Source organism: Molossus molossus, unplaced genomic scaffold, assembly GCF_014108415.1.
Source record: "Molossus molossus isolate mMolMol1 unplaced genomic scaffold, mMolMol1.p scaffold_m16_p_6, whole genome shotgun sequence".
Lineage (NCBI taxonomy): Eukaryota > Metazoa > Chordata > Mammalia > Chiroptera > Molossidae > Molossus > Molossus molossus.
In genome coordinates, this window is record NW_023425399.1 from 12,197,775 (window position 1) to 12,224,513 (window position 26,739).

Sequence of the window (26,739 nt, forward strand, 5' to 3'; positions counted from 1 at the left end):
TTCTGCATTGCAACTAATCTTCAGGAAACCACCAGTTAAATTTCAATGTAGTCTCAAAGAAGATTATCTACAATGATCTGAAAAGGCTATTAAAACACTTCTCCCTTATCCAACTACATTTCTTAGGTCAGACTTTCTGCATATACTTCAACTGAAATGTGTTACAATAGATTAAATGCAAAAAACAGACATGATAATCTAGCTATCATGTGCTCAACAATACAAGTTGAAAAAATGTAAATAATGACATTCTTCTCATTTATTTCTTTTTATTTGAGGAGACAAGGTTATTTTTCTTAAAAATATGTTCTTCACATTAATGTGTAATTGGGTTTATTATTTTTATTTATTTATTTTTAATCCTCATCCGAGGATACTTTTTTCCATTTATCTTCAGATAGAGTGGGGGAGGGGAGGAAAGGGAGAGAGAAAGAGAGAGACATCTATTGGTTGCCTCTTGTATGACCCCAACCAGGGCCAGGGACCAAACCGCAATTGAGGTTACGTGCCCTTAACAAGAACTGAACCCACGACTCAGTGGTCCGCGGGCCAACGTTCTAACCACTGAGCCAAACCGGCCAGGGAGGGTTTATTATTTTAAATGGATTAACACATTTTTCTGTTTTAATTTATAATTCAGTAAAATTCAATAGATATAACCCACATAAACAAAAGTTGCAGGGGTCCTCAACAATGCTTAAAAATGTGAAGGGGTCCTGAGAACTCCTATTCTAGATCAAACTGCCAATTTACAAGAAATTCAAAAACCATATTAAGTAGACCACTTACATGCAATTAGCAATATCTAGAATGTGAAAAACAGTACGGGACAACCGATCTCTTCAACAATATCAGAAAGTGGTGCCCCGGCCAGTTTGGCTTAGCAGTTAGATCGTCAGCCTGCAGACCCAAGAGTCTCGGGTTCAATTCTAGTCAAGGGCAGGTACGTCAGTTGCAGGTTCGATCCCCAGTCTGGGTCGGGGTTGTGCAGGAGGAAACCAATCGATGTGTCTCTCTCACATCAATGTCTCTCTCTCCCTTCTTCCCTCCCATTCTATGTGAAAAATCAATGGAAAAATATCCTTGGGTGAGGATTAAAATAACAAAGTGGATGTGTGTGCAGGGTATGAAGGGGAGACCTATAAATTAAAAATGATTTAAGAGATCTAGAAACTGAGTGTAATACATGAATTTTACTTGGTCCCTAATTCAAACAAAGTAGGCTAGCTGGTTAACTCAGCTGGTTGCAGCATGGTGCTAATTCAAACAAACAGTAAAAATAAAAAACGCATGAGACAATTGGAAAAATTGAACACTGACATGGTAGGTATTTTATGGCATTAAAGAATCATTAGTCTTAATTTTTAAAGGTATGATAAAGGTATTGTGGTTATGTTTTTTAAAGGGATCTTTATAGATACATATAGAAATATTTAGAAGTAAAATATGTGAGGGATTTTTTTCAGAATAATGAAGTGGTATAAGTGGTGGGAATATCAGAAGTGCAGGATTAGTCATGAGCTGATGATTGTTATAGTTGAGTAACGGAAACTTCATTAAATTCTATCTTGCCAATGGAGGCTGGAATATTTGAGGATATACACTAATTTTTAAAAATTCATTTAGAAATAAATGGACCATAAATTCAAAGACAGAATGTTTGGGGGATGTTTCTTTAGTTTCTATAAGATGGCAGATAAAACTTCAAGCTGTAGATACCTGGGTTCCCACAAAACATCAAGTTGCATCCTTGAGAATATTAATTTAAACATGAGTAAATAAAGCATCTTTGCTACCATTGCAATAATGATTTTAAGTTATAGATAAGAAATAATAATCTCACCTCTCACCAAATGTCTAATTTCTAAAGTGTATAGCCAAAAGCAAAGAGTGCAACCTAAAAAAAAGAGTAATTGACTATGTCCTAATAATCCAGTAAAGTTTCTTTATAAAAACTCAAAGAAGCCTGGCTGGTGTGGCTCAGTGGATTGGGTGTCGTCCCATGGACTGAGAGTTCCCGGTTCAATTCCCAGTCAGGGCATATGCCCCGGGTTTCAGGCTCAATCCCCAGCACTGGGTGTGCAGGAGGTAGCTGGCAGATGTATATCTCATATCAATGTTTCTATCTCTCTCTTCCTTCCTCTAAGAAATCAATAAAAACATATCTAAAAAACAAAAACAAAAACAAAAAAAAAACAACCTCAATGAAATCTCCACTTCACCATCACATTTGGAGCCCTGATCTAGGAAAGAAAGGTTAAGATCAAGATACATAAAACCAGGGACTATCAGCCTCCTGGGGAAAACTCGAGGCCTCTGAATGGCTTACAACTTTATAACTACTCAGAAAATCCAAGCAATCAATCTTGTTCAGGTTCTGTTACTTTTATCAAATTAATTTTAATAGTTTAACGGTTTTATATCCTGATGGACCCATTATCTGTCACATAACTTCAGAGAGATATTAGGTTATTAGCTCTTTGTGCTGCATTAGAATTCTATTTTTAATTTCTCTGATTTGCCAAGGAAAAAATCTGAAAAGAGTTTGCATGTCTGCAGTAAAGGTAAGGGCACACTGGGCACTCACTTCACCTGAAGGGCTCTCCCGCAGTCCCTCTGGCCCCCTTCCTCACACACCCAAGCACACCGTACACTCCAAGTAGAGGCTCTCAGTAATTCCTGGCATTCCACATTCCTCAACGCCTCCAGACACACTTCCCTCTCAGCCCACAAGGCCCTTTCCCCGCTTCTCCAGCTTGAGAATTCCTAGTCATCTTTCAAAATACCCTCTAAATAAGACTTCTTGATGCCTTCCCTTGGGTTCTTGTGCCCTCTTCTGGGCTCCTACAGCACTTTTTATATGCACTTTATGAAGAGAATTTACCAGAATAGCCCAGAAAGAGGCCATACAGTGTAGGTGGTTAAGAGGCTGGGCCCTGGAGCCAACTGCTTTGGTTCAAATCCCTGCTGTGCCACTTACTATCTGTATAACCTTAATCAATTACTTACTCCCTCTAACCCTCAGTTTTCACGTCCATAAAATGGCAATAATAATATTACCCACCTCGTGGGATGACTGAGGATTGAGATAATATACATAAAGGACTTAGACTAATGCGTGGCACACAGTAAATTCTCAATAAATGTAAGCTATTATTAGCACGATGCATCAAACTTATTTAATTATCTTTTCTGCTATTCTGTGAACTCTCTCAAGGTAGTGACTGCATTTATTGAATTAATTTAGAGACTATGTTAGAATTTAACTGAAAATAGTGAACTGACTTTAAGCCAGACAACAGCTAGATGTTAGGAATACAAAGACGAGTATAGTGAAGTCCCAGCTGTCAAGGACCTTGAAGTCTTCTTGCCTATTCACACAAAGCACACACAGAGGACTTCAATGAATAGACTGAATTATTATGTGGGGGCCAGCTACTATCAACTCTTTTGTCTAACTAGAAGTTCACTTTTTTTTTTTTAATCCTCCCCCAAGGACATTCCTGCATTTATCTTCAGATAGAGCAGAAGGGAGAGAGGGAGGAAGAGAGAGAGAAACATCGATGATGTGAGAGAGACACACTGAGTGGTTGCCACCCACACAACCCCAACCAGGAGCAGAGACAAACTGCAACGGAGGTACGTGCCCTTAGTGGGAACCGAACCCGGGACTCTCTGGTCCACAGGCCGATGTTCTAACCGCTGAGCCAACCCGGGCAGGTCTGGAAGTTCACTTTTTAAGAAGAGTATTTAAGTCTTCAACTATCATAGTTTTCATTGCTATTTCTTTGTATTTCTATCAGTTTTGGGATAAATATGTATACTTTATATTGGTTCATGACTTACATCTTCTGGATCAAATACATCTTTTAGCAACATATATCTCTTTCCCACGCAATACGTGTTTTTCTTGGATTCTACTTTATCTGACATTAACATTCTTACCTACTTTTTTTAAGTATTTGCCTAGTGTATCTCTTTCATTCCTCTGCTGTAAACATTTCAGTGATATTTTATTTCTTTTATAAACAGTATTTTGACTGCTTTTTTTTTTTTTTTTTAATCTAGAGTCTCTGTCTTTTTTTTGTTGTTTTTTTTTTGTTTTGTTTAATCCTCACTCGAGGACATTTTTCCATTTTTTGTTCAGATAGAGCAGGAGGGAGAGAGAGAGAAACATCGACGTGAAAGGGAAACATCGAGTGGCTGCCACCCACACAACCCAACCAGGGCCGAGGACAAACTGCAACCAAAGAACATGCCCTTAGCGGGAACCGAACCCGGGTCTTTCCGGACTGCAGGCCGACGCTCTAACCGCTGAGCCAAACCAGCCAAGGCGAGTCTCTGTCTTTTAACAGGAGATTTTATTGCACTCACATGTATTGTGATTATTGATGTGTTTACATCTGAACTGCTGTCCTGTGTCATGCTCCAGCCACAGTAGCCTTCGTTCCTTCCTTACACATACCCGCAAAGTCCTGCTTCAGAGCCTGCGCACTTGTTGGTCCTTCCACCTTCCTCCCACGGCTTGCTTCCGCCTTTGTTCAGGCCTTAGCTGAATGTCTTATCCCTGCAAGGCCTCCTCTCACATTATCTCTTTATTGCTCCTTTTTCTAAAAATTATTAGTACCTGAACTGATATGTGACCTCCTCGATGCCTGTTTCCCTCACCACACTTCAGCTCCAGGACAGCACGAGGCTGCCCGTCTTGTTCACCACCCTGGCGCACCGGCCATCTCAGACTAAAACCTCAGTGTGTTCTGGAGGACACATGAGTCAAACTGGTTTCAAGTTTACAGCTTTTTGTGGCTTTACGAACGGCAAAATGGGAGGGTCTGAATTCTCACAAAAGTAGCATTCATTTCCAAAATGCAATCTGTTCAGAGAATATGAAACACCAATTTTAGAAGATACTACTGTATTCTCAAGCACCTTTTATTTATATTTAATCACTATATATATTAAACACGAAAGGAAATCTATGTTGCATTTTCAACTTGGCAGATGAAATGCAACAATTTTAGAAATGCAACGAGTGTTGAGCTTCACATGAAAATATAAAGATTTCTGTCAGCATTACATCCTGCCATTCCTGATTAAATTACTCCCTATTTGCCATTTTGGGCAAAAAGTTGATTTCAAAATAGCAACTGCCTTCACAGGAGAAAGAGAATATCGTTTCCATAATTAAATACTGCCTGCCAGGAAATCAAAGTCTCTGTAGAGACTGCTGAGGGAAACATGTCAGCTAGTCTGACCCACGCCCTTCTCTAAACTTAGTGAGATTATCCAGAATTCTTTCCTCACTCAGCGAGCTGGCTCTTTCTTTGCCAGATGTCACTTACAAATGTGTGTTTCCCTTATTTGATACCTTCAATAAGAGTCCTGGAGACTCAAAAGGGGAGTGAAAAGCAAATTTAAAAATCATCCAATACTGCCCTGGCCAGTTTGGCTCAGCAGTTAGTGCGTAGGCCTGCAAACCAAAGACTCGCGGGTTCGATTCCAGCCAAGGGATGTACCTCGGTTGCACACTCTTTCACATCGATGTTTCTCTCTCTCTCTCGCTCTCTCTCTCTCTCTCTCTCTCCTCTCTCCCTCCCTCCCTCCCTCATTCCCTCCCACTCTGTCTGAAGATAAATGTAAAAAATATCCTCAGGTGAGGATTAAAACATACATACATACATACATACATACATACATATCATGCAATACTAATAAAATATAAATACATCCTTATCTCTGATTTTCAAGAGCATCTAATTGGAAAGAAAGAAGAAACCCATATGACTTCAGTGGGTTAGAATCATGCATAAGTAGGTTGAAACAGATTAATGAGTGCTACCTGTCTCCAGAGATTCCAATGCATTGTGTTGGGGGTGTGGCCTGAGAACTTTCTTAACTCTTTATTTTAAATGGTTATTTTTTTCTCTCTCTTTCTCCCTGCCCCACCCTCTCCCTCCCCTAACCTCTCTCTCTCTCCACCCCCCTACCCCACCAATCTCCCTTTCCTGCTTTGTATTTTCTACAACACTTACCACTACCTGACACACTAAATATTTTACATCTTCTAGAATGAAACCCCCATGGGAAATGGATTTTGGGCTGTTCTATTCACTACCATATTTCTAGAAAAAGGTAAAGCACACACTGGTACTCAAACACACTAATAAATAAATGAGTGGACAAATAGATAGTAATGACAGATGCATAGCAGATGATGAATAAACACATGAATAAAGAACAAATAGATGATAAAACAAATGAACTTGAGTTCTAACAGGGGTTCAGTGACTTATTAGTTAAATAACCTCAGGTGAGCTTTCTGGTCCTCAAAAGATCTCCTTCATTAGCTGTATGACATTCTTGCCACTCTACAAAAGTAGAGATTATGTTATGGAAGAAAAGGCATCATTTCCTCTAAGCCAGTCAGTAGGGCAGTGGAAAGCCAGAACTAGAAGGGCCTCTCAGAATCCAAATATAACGCCTAAGCTAAGCTCCTATAATCAACAACAGAATTATGACAGAATTTAACAATGTAAAATTTTTTAAAAAAGAAAAATGTAAAAATTAAATATTCCTAAAGAAAAAATACTTTTCTAAAATATTCAGAAAAGGAATGTACACTCCTTAGCTTGCTTTCCCCACCCCCCAAATTTTTATTGCCTCTACTCATTAAATCTCTGGGAACATTAACAAGTGTCTGTGGCTGAGGGAGAATGTTCCACAGCAGAAAAAGGAAAAAACACACCCAGTTTTTCATAAGAAACTTTGGAACAACTTAATATTCATCCGTGGGCTAAATTCAGAAGAATCCTCGCAGAGAGCCTAAAATTAGGATAATGGTTAGCAAAACAACAAAGATACTACAAAACAGCATTAACTGCCCTCCAGTCCAATTCTTAAATAAAACCTCACAATCTCAAACAAACTACTAAAGACAGAGCATTTTCATTTGATGACTGAATGTTTCTTTTACCAAGTTCATACTCAACAGAAGAAAAATGGCAAGTAAATAAAGGATTTTTTAAAGCAAAAAAGATGCTACTAACTAGGAGAGCCAGAACTGCTCAAATGTCAGTCAAAATGAGGTTGTTGTCAACCCAAGGCCCTCAGCCCAGAGGCTGCTTCCAGGGGTGGTCGCAGGAGACCTGAACCCCGCCGGAAAGTGCTCGGGCACTTTCAGTGAGATGACAAAACTGGCTGTGTGTATTTCAAATCGCTGTCCCCAGCACACATAACCATGTACTTCCGACACTACTTACAAACTCATAGTCTCCATCCTGTGGTACTCTCCAATCCGAAGAGTTCTTCAGTGGGCCAGGTACACTCTTGCCCAGGCTGTTGATCTGATTTTCCTTTTCTTTTTGTTCAAAGTATTCAAGGAAAGATGGTTTTGTAGGTTGCATGGTCTCATCCCTTCCTGAAAACCAAGAAGAAGAAAAGGTAAAATATAATACCTCAGATTTCAGATAAGTTTAATAAATAGATCTATCACCATCCAGATGGGCTCCAGCCTCTGAATCCATACCTCTTTGTTAGATAAGGACTTCAAAAATCTAATGAAAACTATAAGAAAATACACAAATGTTCACTGAAAATATTTCTCATACAATTCCAGAGGATTACAGCCCCCTCCCCCAAATACATGCAAAGGTTTCCTCAGGGTCCCTTTTTCTAAGTGGAAATACTTGGGAAACACAATGACTCTGAGTAACGTGCAAAAAATATTTTTGGGTCTCCTATAGCAAATAGTTCCTGTAATATTAGACTGAAAAAAGAGGAGCAAGCAAAAATATCTATTAATCATCTACATAGACAATGTTGTCTACAGGCACTGCAGCAGGAAAAGGGGACTGATTCAGCAGAGTGAGTTCCCTTGATAATCTCAATTGGACTAATGAGAAAAATAAGCCTGAAAAAGAAAATATAAGCAAATCACAATCTACTCCATATAACATAACATATAACATAGCTTTTAAAATACTATTTACAAATGGTTTATGATAAAGTTAAGGGAAAAATAGGATACAATATATACAGTTTGATATAAAATCTATAAAAGCACACACACAGGAGAGAAAATAAAAAGACTGAAATAAAATATACCAAAATGTTAACAGGACTTATCTCTGTTAGTGTGATTGTATTTACTTTTTTAAAACAGTTTCCTTTTTTATTTTAAATAATTTTTACTTTTCCAAGTGTCCATGGGTAGATAAGTGGATAAAAAAGCTGTGGTACATGTACACAATGGAACACTATGCAGCTGTAAGAAAGAAAGATCTCTTATCCTTTGAGATGGTACGGAAGGACCTGGAGAGTATTATGCTAAGCGAAACAAGCCAAGCAGAGAAAGACAAATATCACATGATCTCACTTATTTGTGGAATATAATGAACCAAACAAACTGATGAACAAAATGGACCCAGAGACATAGAGGTGGGGTACAGACTGACAAGCCTCAGAGGAGAGGGTGTTGCGGGGGAGAGGTAAACCACAGAACTTAGATGCATGTATGCATAACCAATGGACATAGACAATAAAGCTGGGGATGGGGTGGGGGGGATGGGGAGGAGGGTGTCAATGGGGGAAAAAGGAGAAACATCTGTAACAAAAACAAATTAATAAATAATAAAAATAATTTTTACTTTTCAATTATAGGTTACGTGCAATATTATATTAGTTTTGAGTGTACAACCCAGTGATTTATATAACTTATGAAGTGGTCACCCCGATAAATCTAGTACCCATTTGACACCATACATAGTTCTTTTAAATATTTTTTAAAAGAGGATAGTACAAGATACGTATTAAATACTGATTATAAGAGTTACAACTGCCCAGAAGATGGAGAAATCTTGCAAGCTGGGGTGGTCAGGAAAGACATTCTCAGGTTGGACCTCAAACCATCCGCAGTTACAGAGCAGGGCAGTTATGTAACCGCAGTTAGCATATCAGAGCAGAGGATAGCAGTTACTAGTTACAACTAGTAACAATAGCAAAAAGAATTATTTTACTGGCATGACTTAAAAACCTAGCTAGCTTAGTGTACCTATTTCACATGTTGAAGTGGCTCTGTGCCTATGCTTAGCAGTGCAATACTGGGAATGACAGTCTTTATTTAGTGCTTTCCGTGAACATGTGGGTCTATATAGCCCTTTCCCCAGGAACCAGGGAAAAACACGAAGGTTCAGAGCCTTAAGAAGTGGATGGGCTATGTATGGTGCCAGTGGGTACTAGTAATATTGGGGGAAGCATTTCTGAAGTTATATAAATGTCTAACAACTATGTGTACACCACCTGAAACTAATATAAAATAATTCTGAATGTAAACTGTAACTGAAAAATAATTTTAAAAAAGATGCCTTGGTTTCATCCTATTTCTGAGCATCGTTCTGTGATATCCAAATAGCATGCCAATAAATTCATGAAGAAGATGCAGGAGGGAGAGAAGGAAGGGGGGAGGGGATGGAGGATGAAGAGAAGCTGAAGGAGGAGAAGGAGGGGGAAAGAACAGCAAGTGTTTCCCGCCTGGCACCCTTGTTCCTTGCAATCTTATCTCCTGACCTTGCCTAGTCCAGTTTCAAGCCAGCACCCTTACTGCCTCTGAGACACTTGTCACTGACTCACTATCTCCACTGCCAACCCCAGATTCGCCCACTTCCAGATGTTACCAATAGCTTACTTCACTGTTTGTTTGCCTCTTCACTTATTAGGAATTAACCACAACATTTGCTAAGACCAGTCAATGAGTATGTGCTGAATATGTGTTTTCTTGTTTGTTCTAGGTATGATGTTAAACGCTTTTCAGGCTTACTGTCTAATTTTTTTTTTTATCCTCACCCGAGGACATTTTTCCATTTTTTTGTTCAGATAGAGTGGGAGGGAGAGAGAGGAAGAGAGAGAGAAACATCGACATGAAAGAGACACATCGACTGGCTGCCACCCACATGACCAACCAGGGCTGGGGACAAACCACAACCGAGGTACGTGCCCTTAGCGGGAACTGAACCCAGGTCTCTCTGGTCCACAGGCTGATGTTCTAACCACTGAGAAAAACCGCCAGGGCTTACTGTCTAATTTTTAAGTTAATTTTATGTGTCTATAATATAGTTCTGAAGAAGCTCCAACAGAATAAAACTTGTAACAATGGGAGTGTTGGGATTTGTTGACAAGTCAGGAAGCGAAATCCTTCTGATCAGACCACTAACTCTGCAGCAAGCCTACACATAATCCTACGTATCAAAAAGGAGTGTTCAGAGAGCCCCCTTGAGCCAGCCAAGCAACCGCTGACATATGAAGTATTCAGTGTGCTTTTATACAAAATATCCTTCCTAGATACCTTGACCAGTTGAACAGAACAGAAAGTCTGGAAACAAAATAGAAAGTCCACATGGCCGTCCAATCAACTGGATGGCTATCTGGAAAAAGATTAAATTGGATCCACACCTCATACCTTAAACCAGAAACACTCCAAATGGAGAAGAGCTCTAATTGTAAAAATGGAAACCACAAGTACTAGAAGAAAGCATGTGTGAATACATTTAAAACTGGGTGTGGAAAAGGCTAACTAGGGCAAAAACCCAGATGCAATAAAAAATGAATAGATGAAAACCTTTTGTGTGAACATCACACATTTTTAAAAAATTAATAAGCACACATACACTATAAGCCAAGACAAATGATGAATTAGAAGAAAATATTTGCAGCAAACACCATAATTTTTAAAAGAATCTTCTTTTTTAAAAATCTAAGAGTTCTTTATATATCAGACTGATAAATTCCTAAATACGTAAAGAACTTTGAAAATCAAGGAAGAGAAGACCAAAAATGGGGTGGTGGGGCTGAAGACTTGAAAAGATAGTATGTACACAAAGATACCCAATTAGCCCTTAAATTTTTTTTTTTAATGTTTAGGTTCACTCATAATAAGAAAAATCAAAACTACTCAGAGATGCAACTGCTTACATTTTAGATTGGCAAAATGTCTAAGGCCTGTTAACTCTATTTGTTGGTAAGGGTATGGGGATATGCACTTTCCTACACTATTGAACTGGACTGCAAAATAGTACAAGCCCTACAAAGGAGATCGGGCAGTATCTAAATACCAAAATATGAAACAGGAGAAGGAACAGAAGAATCCTGTGGTGTTATATTTGAACTGCAAGTATTAGCATGAACTCATAATTTATTTTTAAAAATAAATTCTGAGCTCTTTTCATTAAAGGCTCTGAAGCAACAATACCCGATTCCAATGAGCACACCTAGGGCTCAGATCTTGGTTTCTAAAGACCATTCCCCACTCAAAGGAACTAAGGCTTAAGAGAAATAGCTCATTCCAGGTCTAGGGCAGAAAAAGTATAAAATGGGCCTGGACATCTTTTGTGTCAAAAAAGCAAGCAAGTATTCAAAAACTGATGGGGACATTTCAATAGGATACAGGAGCCACCTTGAGAGGCTCCACTGGTAAATTTTGGGATACTCTGAGTGAGCATCAAAAGATTAAACTGAATAAAAAGAATCCATGAGCTCAGAGTAATAATTTGAAAGTGAAGAAGATTGGAAGGAGAAGGGAGAGCTCTTCTTTAGAAAAATCCCCACTTGAAACTGTATAATGGTAACAAAGAGAATACCCTTTCTTAGGAAATACACACACGCAGAATAGCTCCTGTCTTACAAAATACACACTTAATGTTTAAGAGTATATCAAACACTTGCATATATCAAACATCAGTATCTCCTCAGTACTTCTTCATTTTATGTCTGTATATCCATCTATCTTTATATATGCACAGAAAAATTATTGATAAGAATTCGTCAACAAAAATGGTAACTTCTAGATAGAACTAACAGGCAATTTAAAATATGTTCTGTGGAACTGTTATTTAAAAAACCATAAAGACACTTTATTCAGAAAGCATCATATCTAATAATAAAAATTGTATAATTAATTCTATATACTTCTATAGTGCTTCATTAATTCCTTTTGGGTACAATACTGGTGGGTTTTAGAAATCCAAGTCTTTAAACCAGGGATAAAACACTAAAGATAACTTTTCTTTGATCTAATTCTAAAACATGGCATAAATGCCCTGACTAGTGTTGCTCAGTTAGTTGGCCACCATCCTGTATACTGAAAGGTTGCTGGTTTGATTCCTGGACAGGGTACATGCCCAGGTTATGGGTTCGATCTCCAGAATGAGGTGTGCAAGAGGCAATTGATGTTCTGTTCTCACATCGATGTCTCTCTTCCTCTTTCTCTCTCTCTCAAAAATCCATTTAAAAAAAATCTTTTAAAATAAACAAATAAAACATGACATAATAAAATCAAAGGAATGTGTCCGTTAAGCTAGGATATAATCATTTGTCTAATTTCTATCACTGTTGACATGAAAAAATGAGAACACTTGCTTTCATATGATATTCTCATCACAACTTCATTACCACCATATAAATAAGCGGAGGGAAGAAAACGTGCACTTATTAGGCACCTACCAAGTGCTAGACACTGTACTATTTCACTTAATCCTCAAGTCTTTTGAGGGATGTATTGTTACTTCCACCTTATTTCTTATGAGAAATTTGCCCACGATTTCACGGCTAGTTATCATCAAGGGTAGTCTATGAACCCTCATCATCAAGTTTTAAGTCTGGTTAGCTGCATCTCCTATTGCAACTTCTCTAAAATCAAAATGAAAATTCTTGACATGTCAGAATTGCATTAAGTTGAGTGTAGAAAGAGCAGGGGAATGGAATTTTCCCAGTAACCTTATCTACGAACTTTTCTTTCAGCACTTTTGAGTTAGATGATCAAGTGTGCTGGACAACAGCCTGTCAGTACTGAAAGCGTAAGAGGATCATTCCAAGCTGATTAAAGGCAATGCTGTCCCCAGGGCTTCAGCTGGCCGGTGAGCTTTTTGTTCCAATGTGAGCTAGGGCATTTTTTCAGGTGTATCCCAAGAAATGAAGACGTTCAGTTGAATGATAATACCAGAAACCTGAAGCCATAGGGAGAGCAGAGAAGTCAAACTTTGAAAATAGGCATGTCTTGCTTGGATTGTTTTATCTGATGGAGAAAATACATGAATTCCTATACTAGGACTGGCCCATTTTTCTTTGTAAGCAGCATCTGGCAAGCTAAATGGACATTCTGTCTAAGCCCACAGACAAAGGGGTGAATTCATAAGCAACTGTAGCCTATATTTATTTCCTTTTGAAAAATGCCATATAAAAGCAGAAGAACCCAAATGGCCATCAACAGATGCATTAATAAATAAAATGTGGTATATCCACACAGTGGACTATTATTCAGGAGTAAAATACTGATACACAACGTAGATGAACCTCAAAAACATTATGCTAAATAAAAGAAGCCATATTCACATATTCACCAAAATATCACATATTCTATCATTGTATTTATATGAAATGTTCAGAATAAGCAAATCTGTAGAGACAGAAAGAAGGTTAGTGGCTGCCTAGGGCTACAGGGTTGGGACAAGTAGGTGAAATAGTAAGCGGCTCCTAAAGGATATGAAGTTTCTTTTGGGAGTTATCAAATGTTCTAAAATTAGGTTGTAAACAAAACACACAATGGAATAGTATTCAGCCGTAAAAAGGAATGATATACTGATATATGCTACAAAATGGATAAACCTTGAAGACATTCAACTTAGTGAAAGAAACCAGACATAAAGGCCATATTTGTCTGATTCCACTGATCAATGCCCAAATCAGGCAAAGCCAAAGAGACAGAAAGCAGATGAATGGTTGCTTGAGGATAGGGGAAAGGGAGAATAAGAAGTGAATGCTAACAGGATTGAGGTTTCTTTTGGGGGCGATGAAAATGTCTGGAATCCAACAGTGGTTATGGTTGCATAACCTTGTTAATACACTAAAATCCACAGAATTGCAACTTTAAAGTGGTGAGTTTTATATGTGAATTACATCTCAATTTAAAAATAATAAAAATTTTAAAACTACATTATGGTGGTGGTTGCACAACTCTGTAAATACACTTAACAAGCACTGAATTGCACATTTTCCTTTATTTTTTTGCATTTCAATAACTTTATTGAAATGTATATCCCTTAGTACCAAAACATAATGGTAGTTGGTTAGGTTACCTCTGCCAAGTAAAAATTAACATGAATGTAATCAAAATATTGAAATATATCAGCCTTTTGGGAAAAATGGAAAGTTATCTACAAAACACTGTTTATACAATGTAAGATATATTGTGGTTCTCTGGTTTATTTTCCAGTGCATATTTATCCATAGCATGACGTGAAAATTGGGTACAGTCATCCTGGATGGACTCAGGCTACATACACAATGCACTGAGAGCTGTTTATAACACTTTTAACAGTGTAGATCTCCTTATACTCACTGACTTAATAAAAGTCCTAAACACTACCTCAGCAACCTCATGGATATGAAGATGTGTATTTAAATAAGACCTTCTGTTGGCACAGTAGGAAAAATTAGTGAAAGTATATTCTCTTTATTTTATTTAAATTTTTTTCCTGTATTGATTTTAGAGGGAGAGGAAGAGAGAGACAGAAACATCAATGAGGGAGAACATCGACTGGCCGCCTCCTCCATGCCCCCCACTGGGGATTGGGCACACAACCTGGGCATATGTCCTGCCTGGGAATCAAACCAGCAACCTCTGGTGTATAGGTTGACGCTCAACCGCTGAGCTACACTAGCCAGACTATTCTCTTCATTTTAAACAAAATTCTAAAGTAGAAGCAATGGCAGTTTTAGAAAAACAGTCCTTAGTTAAAACTTCAGGAGTGTTAAATCACTGAATTGCACACTTAAATGGTATATGATATGCAAATTATATATCAATGACTCAATTTTAAAAATCAGCAGGACCTCTTTCCTCTACTTTTGCTTTTATTTCTGGATTCACATGAGCTACAGCACAATGCCAAGGTCATCCTGACTGGGAGGGGCTTGACCAATGCCTGAAGTCCCTTTTCTCCTTTGGAATGACCATCTACTAGACATTAAACTTTATACCCTTTCGCCCTGGCCGGTTTGGCTCAGCGGTTAGAGCATTGGCCCGTGGTCTGGAGAGACCGGGGTTCGTTTCCCCCTAGGGGCATGTACCTCCGTTGCAGTTTGTCCCTGGCCCTGGTTGGCTGTGTGCGTGGCAGCCACTCGATGTGTCCCTTTCACATCGAAGTTTCTCTCTCTCTCTTTCCTTCCTACTCTATCTGAATAAAAAATGGAAAAATGTCCTGGAGTGAGGATAAATAAAAAAAATTCATAAACTTTATACCCTTTCATACTAAACTTTCATTTTTAAGACTGTCACTGTCAAACACAATGGTCAACCTACTCTCTCCTAATTTCTACAATAATAACTCTTTTCTACCTTAACAGTAATTAAGTCTGTTTTAAACTAGAAAACTGGACAGAGCCTGCATTTTCTTCTCGGTTTCACACATGCGTATTTGCAAAAAAAAAAAAAACCTGAGCAATCCCTCAAGACGTTTTTTTTCTTCCTCAGAATAATATGCCTTATCATAAGGTCACTTGTTTTGTTTTTCAATCTAACATTTACTATGTGTGTGTGGTTTCTGGTTTTGTTTTTGTTAGTGGGACCCTACATGTATTAACTCATTTAATTACACAAGTTATTCTTCAAGTTTCTGTGTGTGGCCATAAATGTTCCTTTAAAACCACTAAGAATTACTGGAATCACAAGTTATAAAATTACCTGGAGCCCAACTGAAATAACTCTGCCAGTTAACCAGCTTGGGTAAGTGCCTCTCTGTAAACTGACCTGACTTCCCGGCAATGGTACTCTCGTTCTTTAATCTGGTGAGCCATCGTATATGAACTCAGAGATTGAAATCCACATTTCTAAGGGTTACTAACCAGAGGAATGGAGGAATGGAGGCAGCACATCTGAAAACATACAGGTGAAAATAACCCATACCTTTGTTATTTTAACAATTTCCTAATTCGCCTCACCTTTTCTGGTCTTTCCACTGACTCTTCTGAAAAAACACTGTTATATCACTTTTCTGATAAAAATGTCCTTATACTACACTATTACCAACAGAATCAAGCTCAAACTCCTTACTTTGGCATTCGGTGTTCTCCACCATCTGGTCAGCATCCACTTCAGCCACACAGATTATCAATGTTTTTTCCTACCTTTCTGACATTGTGCCTGCCTGGAATATCCTCCCTGGCTTTTCTGTATCTCCAAGACTTTGTATTCCTTCTTACAAATTCTTTAACACTTTTCTATACTACTTACCCAGCACTTGGCCCAGGATTATATTACCTTCGTATGTAGAGGTCCTATAACCTTAACTAAGGTATGCCGTCATCAAATGCCACCATCTGAAGCACCTAGGTGATGCTTCATTGATACAAACAAGTAGAAAGAACAGGTACAGTATAATAGGCACTCCATAAATATTAGAAAACGATCATAACAACTGTCATCTTCCCCTTTGACCCTATAAATTCCCCATCAGCGATAAATGTCTCAGTTGGTTTTGGTACAGTACACACTAATGACACACAGTGACTACCTAACAAATATTTCTTGCTTGTTATGAAATAATTATTTTTTAACAAATACTGATTCCAAGTGATAGTTTTAGAACATAAACACTTAAAAGGATCATCTACTTTCTGCTTATAGATCTATTTAAATTTATCAAACTGCATCTCTATTTTCTCACTGAACAAGAGGAGCAAACAGGTCAATGCAGCTAAGAGCAACAGAGAAATATATTCCCCTAAAGGACTGAAATTGAGTTAGCTGCCTCTTAGGCATGAGAGTCAAAGTATATCTTTTGGGACTCATTTTCCTTTGCTCTTCATCACAATCACATGACTGCCTTCTCTTGGCTTGCCTTCACTGAACTATGATGAAGCACCTTATCATCCCCAAAATATAGGTCTTGAGCCTTTTGCCCAAGTTACACTGCGATCTGGTACTTTCATATCCTAACATGTGGTCTGGCAGGGTGTTTTGAAAGAATTTTCAGGCACCAAGAGTCTGTGCTTTTTGGCTCATTCCAAAAGAATCAAGAATGTTAGTGGTTTCCAAAGATAAAAAGTGGGCCCAACATCTGGACACAATTAGAAAAACTGCACAAACAATTAGGATCTAGTCTCCACTCTGGCATGATGACCTTGAATTATTTGTGCAACTGTGAGAAAAGTCTCGGGACCAAGATGTCTGCGTTTCTATTGTAAATCTCACCCAGGAGGGAGCTTTTGATAAATGCCCAGTGAACGACAGTGACTTCTTTCAGGAATGGAAAAAATTCCAGTCAGTAACACATTCCACAGTATTAAGATAAGAGTTTAAAACTCTACAAAGGAAGGCTCATGTGGATCCGAAGTCTAGCCTTCTTTAAAATCTGCCATCTTGTATTTTGAGCTATTTAACAGATTCTCAGAACATCTATCATCTTATTTACAAAGACTTTCTCTCTCTCTCTCTCTCTCTCCCTCTCCCCCCCTCCTCAGCACATTTTTTAAAAGTTACTGAAACTGACAAGTGACCTTCCTTTAGTTTTACCATTTTCATGCCAGTGTTCAGACACAGAGGTGGCATTTACAAAGCATCACTAATACCAAGAGTGAAAACTAAAAACCTAACTGGCAAGAGAAAAGGAATCAGGACACTAAAAAGTGGCCCTGGTTCAAGGATATTTTAGGTCCAATTAAATTAATGCCACTGTCATACATTCAAAGACCCATATAACTAATAAACTACCCATCACTTTTGAGCATTTCTATGCTAAGTATTTACATATATTATCTTGTATCATCTTCACAACCATACAAAGTAGGAACTTTTATGGCCCACTTTTTCAGACTAGGAAACTGAGGCTCGAGAAAGGAAATAATTTGCCCAAGCTGACTCTGAGCCAAGTTTCGAACCAAATTACTGATTCCACAAATTACTGTTCTTTCTCTATGCCTTTTTCTTTCTCTTGCTCTTACTCAGAGATATGATTCTAATAAAACTAGCTGTTTTAAGTTTGAGCTTTGGTAGGTATAACTACACAAGTGCTATCTGAAACTCTCGATTGATGCTGACTTGAGTGGCAAGGATACGTGAACACTTAATATGCTCTGATGATAGCTTTAAACATCTTGAAGATCAGAAATTAGACAGTAAGCCTATTGTGGTAAAAGAAGTGTTAAAATACCTGCAGTCCTTTATGTTCTATTTACCGTCCTTCCAAATGCTATTATCTGAGTCCCAGAGAATGAGACAGATAACACACAAGAGAGGCAATGTTATAACAATCCCCTTCAAACAACTGCAGGTGGAAAGAAAATAGGCTATGAGTCAAGAATGTCCATCTTATGCAGCTCTGAAATTAGTATCTGATGGATGGTGGTGAAATAAAATCACTTCAACAAGAGCCTGGACTTTGGTTTGAACGTGAGGAAACTCAGAGCAACAACAGGAGTCTTCATGAGACTTCGGACTTCTGGGGATCTACAATACCGATTATTTTTATTACCTTAGTATCATCATAGGAATTTACCTAGAACACGCTTCTGAGTTACCCTAACATAATTATGCCACTATGATTTAAAGTTCTATTTCAAAGAGATGAATGTGGCAAGTGCTCTAGAATAAAAATCAGAAATCTATGAATAGAGTGCATGTTTTAAAGAGAAACCATCCACTCACTCCCTTTAATTCACTGAGTCACATTTGAAAGGCTCTGAGTCAGTGGAAACAACCTTTCAATTCAGTCGTCCATGTTCTGCCGGCCCTGGCCTCACAGCCTGGGGACAGGAGGGGGAACTGACTGCTATGCATCCCCTGGCATGCCGGAAGGACAAGGACGAGAAGCCATGAATCATATAGCCAGTGAGCCCTGGGAGGGAGAACTGCATGTCAAATCTTCAGTAGATGGATACATACTGTTTTAAGTGGCCATCCATCCTTTGGCCTGTCATTTCCTCATCTGAGGCAACAGCATTTCACTACTAAACTATAAATTTTTGCAAATCAGGCTATCTTAGTTGCTCCAAGATTTTTTTATCGCTGCCTCTGAAAAAAAATCTTTTTGTTTTTGTTTTCAAATATACTTTATATATAAAGTATTATTAAAGCATATACTTTATTTACCGAATAGAGATAATGTAATATACTTTATTTACCAAAATATTTTTAATTTTGGAAAGGTTGGATTCCTTCTATATTTCTGGTATAGAACTAGAAGTTCTCATTTTGGCTCCTAAATATTAACAACCTATTTAACAATGATCAAATAAAACACAGGAGAAATTCTCTTCTTTTAAAAAAGATATTTGCTTGAGACTGAAATGGTAAAACTACTTTTCTGCATATTAAGACACACCAACAAAACCTACATATATTTTAATATATAATGCACAGGAGACAATAGCTACAAAATGTCCTTATTTTCACAGTACTAATGGCATTCAGTACCCAATAGATTACTTAGAATTACATATAGTAATACTAATTAACATCTTCCTAAACCTCTGTGATATGCTTGATTTTCTGAAGCACATATTTCTATCAATATTAATGACAGGAATAATACCTGAATCAGTTAGTAAAAACCAACAATCTTAAGGTATCACTTTATTAGAAAACTCTTAAGTGAAACCCTTTCAATTTATAAGCTATCCCAAATTAGCCTCTTGAGACATATTTCTAAAAACTGAAAACCATGGACTGAAAATCATTTAATGCAACATGTTGACATAATTCCATAGGTACAAAAAAGTTGCAATGACTACCCTTCACCCAGATTCCTCAAATAGTAACATTTCACTACATTTGCTTTATCCTTCCATCAATCTGGCTAACTCGCTTACAAAACCTTGTCTGTTTATCAGCACACTGTGAGTCTTGATAACACAAAATAACAATATCAGAAACGGTATTACTGACAGGCTAGAAAACAAATGTCTCAAAAAAATACTAAGAACTATCATACAGACCATTACTGATTTTTAGATAGAAGGGGGGGGGAGGGGAGAAAAACATTGATGTGAGAGAGAGACATCGAAAGGTTGCCCCCCAAACAACCCAGATATGTGCCCTTGACTGGAAATCAAACCCAAGACCCTCTGGTGCTCAGGCCGATGTTCTACCCACGGAGCCAAACCAGCCAGGGCAAAAAATAAGCAGCTTTTAAAATTCACACATTTGATTTTTAAAAGGCACTTCTGACTAATTCATGTATTACAAAAGAAATATGTAAAAAGCACAAAGCACCACAAGTTGGGAAAAAAGATTTACAATGTACCACATACAAAACTTATGCGATGCAGCTAAAACAGAACTTAGAGGGAAAATGACAATGTTAATTGAATACATTAGTAAGCAGGAAAATTAAACAGCTGAGTGTTCAACTCAAAAAACAATACGATTTAACACCAACTTTGATTAAAAAACGTAATCTCTGAAACTAGAAATAGATAAGAGTTTCTTTAACCTGATAATGGGTATCTATACCAAATTCTGCTGCAGAATCAGACTTAACGGTAAAACATTAGAAGGACTTTCTTTAAGGTGAGGAATAAGACAACAATGCCAATATCACCTCTGTTATTTAAAACCGTACTGGAGATCTTAGTAAGACCAAAAAAAAAAAAAATATATATATATACATATATATACACACACACACACACACACACACACACACACACATACACACACACACACATCTATCTATCTATCTATCTATCTAGAGAGAGAGAGAGAGATCAAAAAGAAAAAGAGTAACTCACAGACAATAAGACAGCCTTCATAAAAACAAACAAAAAACCTCTGAAGAACAGATAAAACAATACAAAACAAAAAAATCAATTTAACAAAAAGATCTAAAACACTTTTGTGGATAAACTTATGAAGTTATCTAAGGATAGAAGAAATAAGCCAAAGAGATAAAAAGATAAGACATGTTCATTAACAGGAAGAATTAACATCATAAAAATGGTAAACCTGCCTAACTAATCTATGTATTCAATGCAATTCAGTCCAAATCCCAGTGTTATTTTATGAAATTTTATATACTATAGCTAAAAAGTATATAGAAGAATAATGATCTAAATTTCAAAGAGTAATCTGTGGGAAGGGAGAATTTATTTTAGATAGATACACAAAAAGCATACTGTATAAGAAATGTAGTTTCATGAAAATACAAGTTACTTTCTAAGAAAATACCCTGCAAAATTAAAAGTACAAGTCACAAGCTGGAAGAAAATATTTACAATGCACATAACAGACAAAAAAAATTAGTATCTAACACAAAGAACTACCATAAATCAGTAAAAAAAGAAAAGGAAGGAAAAGGCTATTCTCAAAGAAAGTGTTAGACTCTTATAGAGACAACATGGAAGTGAATTAGATGAAAATCAAAGAGGCAACCTGGCCGGTTTTGCTCAGTGGATAGAGCGTCGGCCTGTGGTCCGGAGAGACGCGGGTTCGGTTCCTGCTAAGGGCATGTACCTTGGTTGCAGTTTGTCCCCGGCCCTGATTGGGTTGTGTGGGTGGCAACCACTCAATGTGTCCCTTTCACGTCGATGTCTCTCTCTCTCTCTCTCTCCCCATCCCACTCTGTCTGAACAGAATATCGAAAAATGTCCTTGGGTGAGGATAAAAAAAAAAAGAAAAAGAAAATCAAAGAGGCTAGGCAATAAAAGCAATAAGATGCCATTATTAATATTTATTTTGATACATAAAATAATTTCCCCAAGTCAGTTCTGCACTAGAATTTGAAGTTTTGTTTTTTAAATCTTTCAACTACTTGGTTAGAGTCATTTTATATGATGAAAGTTTCAAAACTATATGCATGGTACCATGATACATATAGAAAACATCAATTCTGGTTAAGAATTCTGAGAAATCTGGGAAGAGAGAAGAAAAATTTAAACTATTTTGACAAGTTTTGACAGGTTTTGGCTGGCTTCAGTCTTATTTGAACTTTGCCAAGTATGAGGTATCCAAACTTCTACCTAAATAAAATAAAGACATTGCCCTTAGTGTTGCTGTGGTTACTTAAAATAGATTTAAAAATAAATAGTGGTTTTAATCTTGAATAAAGCCTACCATAGAAAGATTTGAGAAAACAAATGGGAACACATTTTTAACTCATAACCTATTGCAGAGCTCCCCCTACTGGCCAGAGGAAGTACACTGATCCTAACACTGACAGAATCTCTCACGTCACTTCAAGAATATGTCCTTCTGTTCTTGGGGGCAAATAATATTCTTCGATAGCCCTTATCAAAAACAAAAATCACACAAACATAAACACATAACAGAAACTTTCCAAAATCCTGAAACTGATATTTTATCCAGACATATGTTTTCAAAGTATTGTGGGCCATGGTTCTTACAGGTGTTCTGAATGTGTCTTATAAAGCAATCAAATCTCACCCCACTCTAATCTCCTCCCTACAACTGCAATCTGATCCTTTTTTTGTTGTTGTTAATTCTCACCCAAGAATATTTTCCCATTGACATTTTAGAAAGAATGGAAGGGAGGGAGGAAGAGAGAGAAACATCGATGTGTTAGATACATTGACTGGTTACCTCCCACATGACCTTGACCAGGGCCGGAGATCAAACCTGCAACCCAGGTAGATGCTCTTGACTAGAATCAAACCTGTGACCCTTCAGTCCTTGGGCTGGTGCTCTAACGGCTAAGCCAAACTAGCCAGGGCTGCAATCTGATTCTTTACTGTAGATTCAGATATATACAACCAAAACATACTCCCTCATGTAACAACATCATTAACCTATCAACAGAGGCAGACCCCTTTTGAAAATAATCTACCTTTGCTTCTGAAAATCCTGGGGAAACATATTATTCAAACAACCAGCAAGGAAATTTATGTTCATGTAGGCTGAGGCTTGGCAACACAGACCCTAGAACAGGAGCCTCAGTCCTGTCCCTCAACAACTTAATAAAGGGGCTCTCTGAGAAGCAGTATAATATAATGGTTAAGAGCTTTGAAATCAAACACATCTGGCATCAAGTCTTGGCCCTTCTATTACTCACTATGTAATCCTGAGCAAGTAACTTAACCTCTCTGCTCAGTTTCTGTTACTGTAAAAGCGGGGGGTGAGGGGCAGTTTATGGCTATATTCACCACACAGCATGGTTGTAATGATTAAAATATGTGAAATGCTCATAAAGTATTAAGCATAGAGCCTGGTATATATTTAGTGCTTAATCATTAATGAGTATTATTAACAGTTATAATGTCTATCCTCTTGAATATAATAAATAATTTAAATATAATAATTATTTCTAAAAATAAATATCTCTGGAATCCAGAAGCCAGCACCAGTCTTACCATGAATCTTGGCAAGTTTCATATTATGGATCTAATGCCCATAATGTTAGGGTAGGCTTCCAAAACAAATCAGGAGTTTAGTAGAGTGAAAGGAACATAGACTCTGGAGTTTGGTCAATTCCCAGCTCTACTACTTCCTAGCCATGTGCCGTGGGCAAGTAACAGCCCCTCTGAACCTGACCCCTTATGGAGAATGTACAGAAATATTGCTGTAGATGACTGAAAGAGCCAAAGCGCAAGAGGCCTAACCTCCGGCTCCAAACACAGAGAAATTCAAGATTCAAAGAAACAAAACAACTCCCCCACCCCCCAAAAACCAAAACAAAACCAACAACAAAAAACACTGTAGTGTCGCCCTGGCGAGTTTGGCTCAGCGGTTAGAGCATCAGCCCGCAGACCAGAGAGACCCGGGTTTGGTTCCCGCTAAGGGCACGAACCTCGGTTGCAGTTTGTCCCTGGCCCTGGTTGGGGTTATGTGGGTGGCAACCACTCGATGTTTCTCTCTCACATCAATGTATCTCTTTCTCTTCCTCCCTCTCTCCCTCCCGCTTTATCTGAAGATAAATGCAGAAGAAAATGTCCTCGGGTGAGGATTTAAAAAAAAAAAAGGAAAGGAGCCAAGACACTGATAAAGGGGAGGCAGAACTCTATTCCCAGCATAAAGATAGGAGCCAAGACTCAAGGACATGGCTTAGGAATGGCTTCGGCCCATGTAAGGGATGGAAAGAGTCAACTTCTAGAAATATAATTCCTGAGCTGTACCACAAGTTTACTACCAGAAATGAGAAATAATCTAGACTACTCTGGAGAGAACCACCCCTTTGGGCCCCAACAGGGATGCCTATACAGCCCAAGGAACACAGTGACCTCCAAAGAAGGTACTTTCTACTGAAGATAATCTCACAAAAATTACAAAGCACAAGAAGAAATCTAGGGTGAAAAAGGAGAAACATCTGTAACAAAAATAAAATAAAATTAAAATTTAAAAAAAAAAAAAGGAAGAAATCTAACAGCATGAGAAATAGCAGACACCATAAACAGCAGAAATTTGACCCAAGGAACTCAAGATAGTAGATTGATCTAAAAGACAGTTTAAATTAAAGACATTTATAATGTTCAAAGAGATGAATGAATAAAATTTGTTAAGATAAGATAGCTGCTATTAACCCTTGTGGAATGTCAACTGGTAGCACAAACCTTTTGGAGGATAATATGGCAATATATTAGTCATGGGTTATATGATTTTTATAAACATGTGGACTATTAGAGCTATAAGTAACAAGGAAAATAAGTAAGTTTAAAAACTCTTTAGCTTTATGATCCAGTGATTCCACTTCTAGGAATATATCAAAAAACAAAACAGAAACACTGATTCAAAAGAATATATACACCCATATCTGCATCGTTATTTACAATAGCTAAGATCTGGAAACAGACCAAGTGCCCATCAGTAGATGAGTGGTAAAAAACTGGTACATTTACACAATTTACCACAATGGAATACTACTCAGTCATTAAAAAAAAAAAGGATATCTTACCTTCTGCAACAGCATGGATGCTACTGGAGAGTATTATGCTAAGCCATTCAGAGAAAAGACAAATACCATGATTTTACTTATATGTGGACTCTAATGAGTAAAATAAAGGAACTAAATAGATACAGAAAACAGACTGACAGTTGTTAGAGGGGAGGGGTTTTGGGGGGCTGAGTGAAAAAGGTAAAGGGATTAAGCAAAAAACAACAAAACCAACTCAAAGACACAGACAATAGTATGGTGATTACCAGAGGGAAGGGGGTGGGGTGGGAGGAGGTAGAAGGCAAGGGGGGAATAAATGGTGAATGGAAGAAGACTTAACGTTGGGTGGTGAACACACAATATACAGATGATGTATTATATAGAATTGTACACCTGAAGTCTATATCATTATTTTAATTTTTTTTTTAAACTGATTTTAGAGAGAGGAAGGGGGAGGAGGGGAGAGGAAGGGAGAGAGAAAGCGAGACAGTAAGAGAGACAGAGAGAAACGCTGATGTGAGAAACATCGATCAGTTGTTGCCTCTCGCACATGTCCCAACCGGGGATCGAACCTGCAACCTGGATACATGCCCTGACTGGAATCGAACCCACCACCTCTTGGTGTATGGGACAGCGCTCCAACCAACTGAGCAACACTGGCCAGAGCTGAAACCTATATAATTTTATCAACCAAAGTCACCCCAATAAATTCAATAAAAATTTAAAAATAAATAAAAAAGAATAATTCTTTAATTTTACTGATATAAGGAAAGTGAATTATCCAATCCAACACAGATAGTATCTGAGTCAGGCTTAGTCAATAGTCTCCTTTAAATGTTTAAAAATCAATTCTGAATAAATAATATGATGCTTGAGTTTTGCTTTAAGTTAATTCAGCTTGTTATTTTCCTTTGGGAAGTTGGGGCTGAAATATGATGGGCAGTGAGTTAACCATTTTTGAACCTGGGTAATAGGTTCACTGGAGTCATGATATTATTCTGTGCAATTCTGTATGTTTTTGTTTTCCATAATGGAAAGTTTAAATAACTCTTAAAATAATAAGACATCAAGATCTCAAACTAAGTGTTAAATCTTCAAACTTGTGACTCAAAAGCTGTATTATAAGACCTGCAACAGATTGCTTGTGAACGGAATATATTTACTATCACTCAGCCGTGACTGTTGAGGTTTTTAAATGATTTTTTCATCATGACTATAATAAAAGATGCATGTTTTCTCATTAGGCATGCTAAAACTATCCAAGCTCAGAAACTGAATAAACAACTCACTGAATTAATTAGCACTTGAAATATGAAAATTACATTAGAAACAAAATTAATTCTTTAAATTAAAACAGGCAGATTTTCCATAACTCGTGCATGCACAACACATGTTAACGAGGCAACCTCGATGTGACATGGAGATTATAATCATCTGCATAATTAAAGCCCTTCCAAGAAGAAGAAGATATGGCACTCAGAGGCAAAGAAAAGAACTGGAGGTCAGCAGCTTATTACTGCAAAATAAATTTTCCTAACAGATCACATGGGCTACTTAAAAAAGAAAAAGAACAACTAAATTTAGTTCATAGCATTCACTTGATAATTTATTCAATGCCAAGCACAATATACATCTAGGATGCTTCAATCTTGAGTTTAGAGGATAAAACATACCCTAAGAACACAGTAAGAATGACAAATGTCACTTTGTAAACATCCATTTTTAAGGCCATAAAAAGCAGTGAGAGGAGGAAGAAAGGAGGAAAAAAAAATATATATATTCTTTCTTTGTTGTTAATCCTCACCAGAGGATATCTTTCCATTGATTTTTTTTTTTTTTTTTTTTATCCTCACCCGAGGACATTTTTCCATTT

General features: G+C 37.5%; 1 protein-coding gene across 2 annotated transcripts in view; it reads right to left on the reverse strand.

Annotated features, from left to right (window-relative positions):
* The window catches only part of STK4 (serine/threonine kinase 4), a 92,100-nt gene that overhangs the window by 33,597 nt on the left and 31,764 nt on the right, over positions 1-26,739 (reverse strand). For both annotated transcript variants that reach the window (XM_036245209.1, XM_036245210.1), the window contains one exon: positions 7,260-7,417. In XM_036245209.1, coding sequence (XP_036101102.1) covers positions 7,260-7,417 — 158 coding nt within the window. The remainder of the gene's footprint in view (positions 1-7,259; positions 7,418-26,739) is intronic.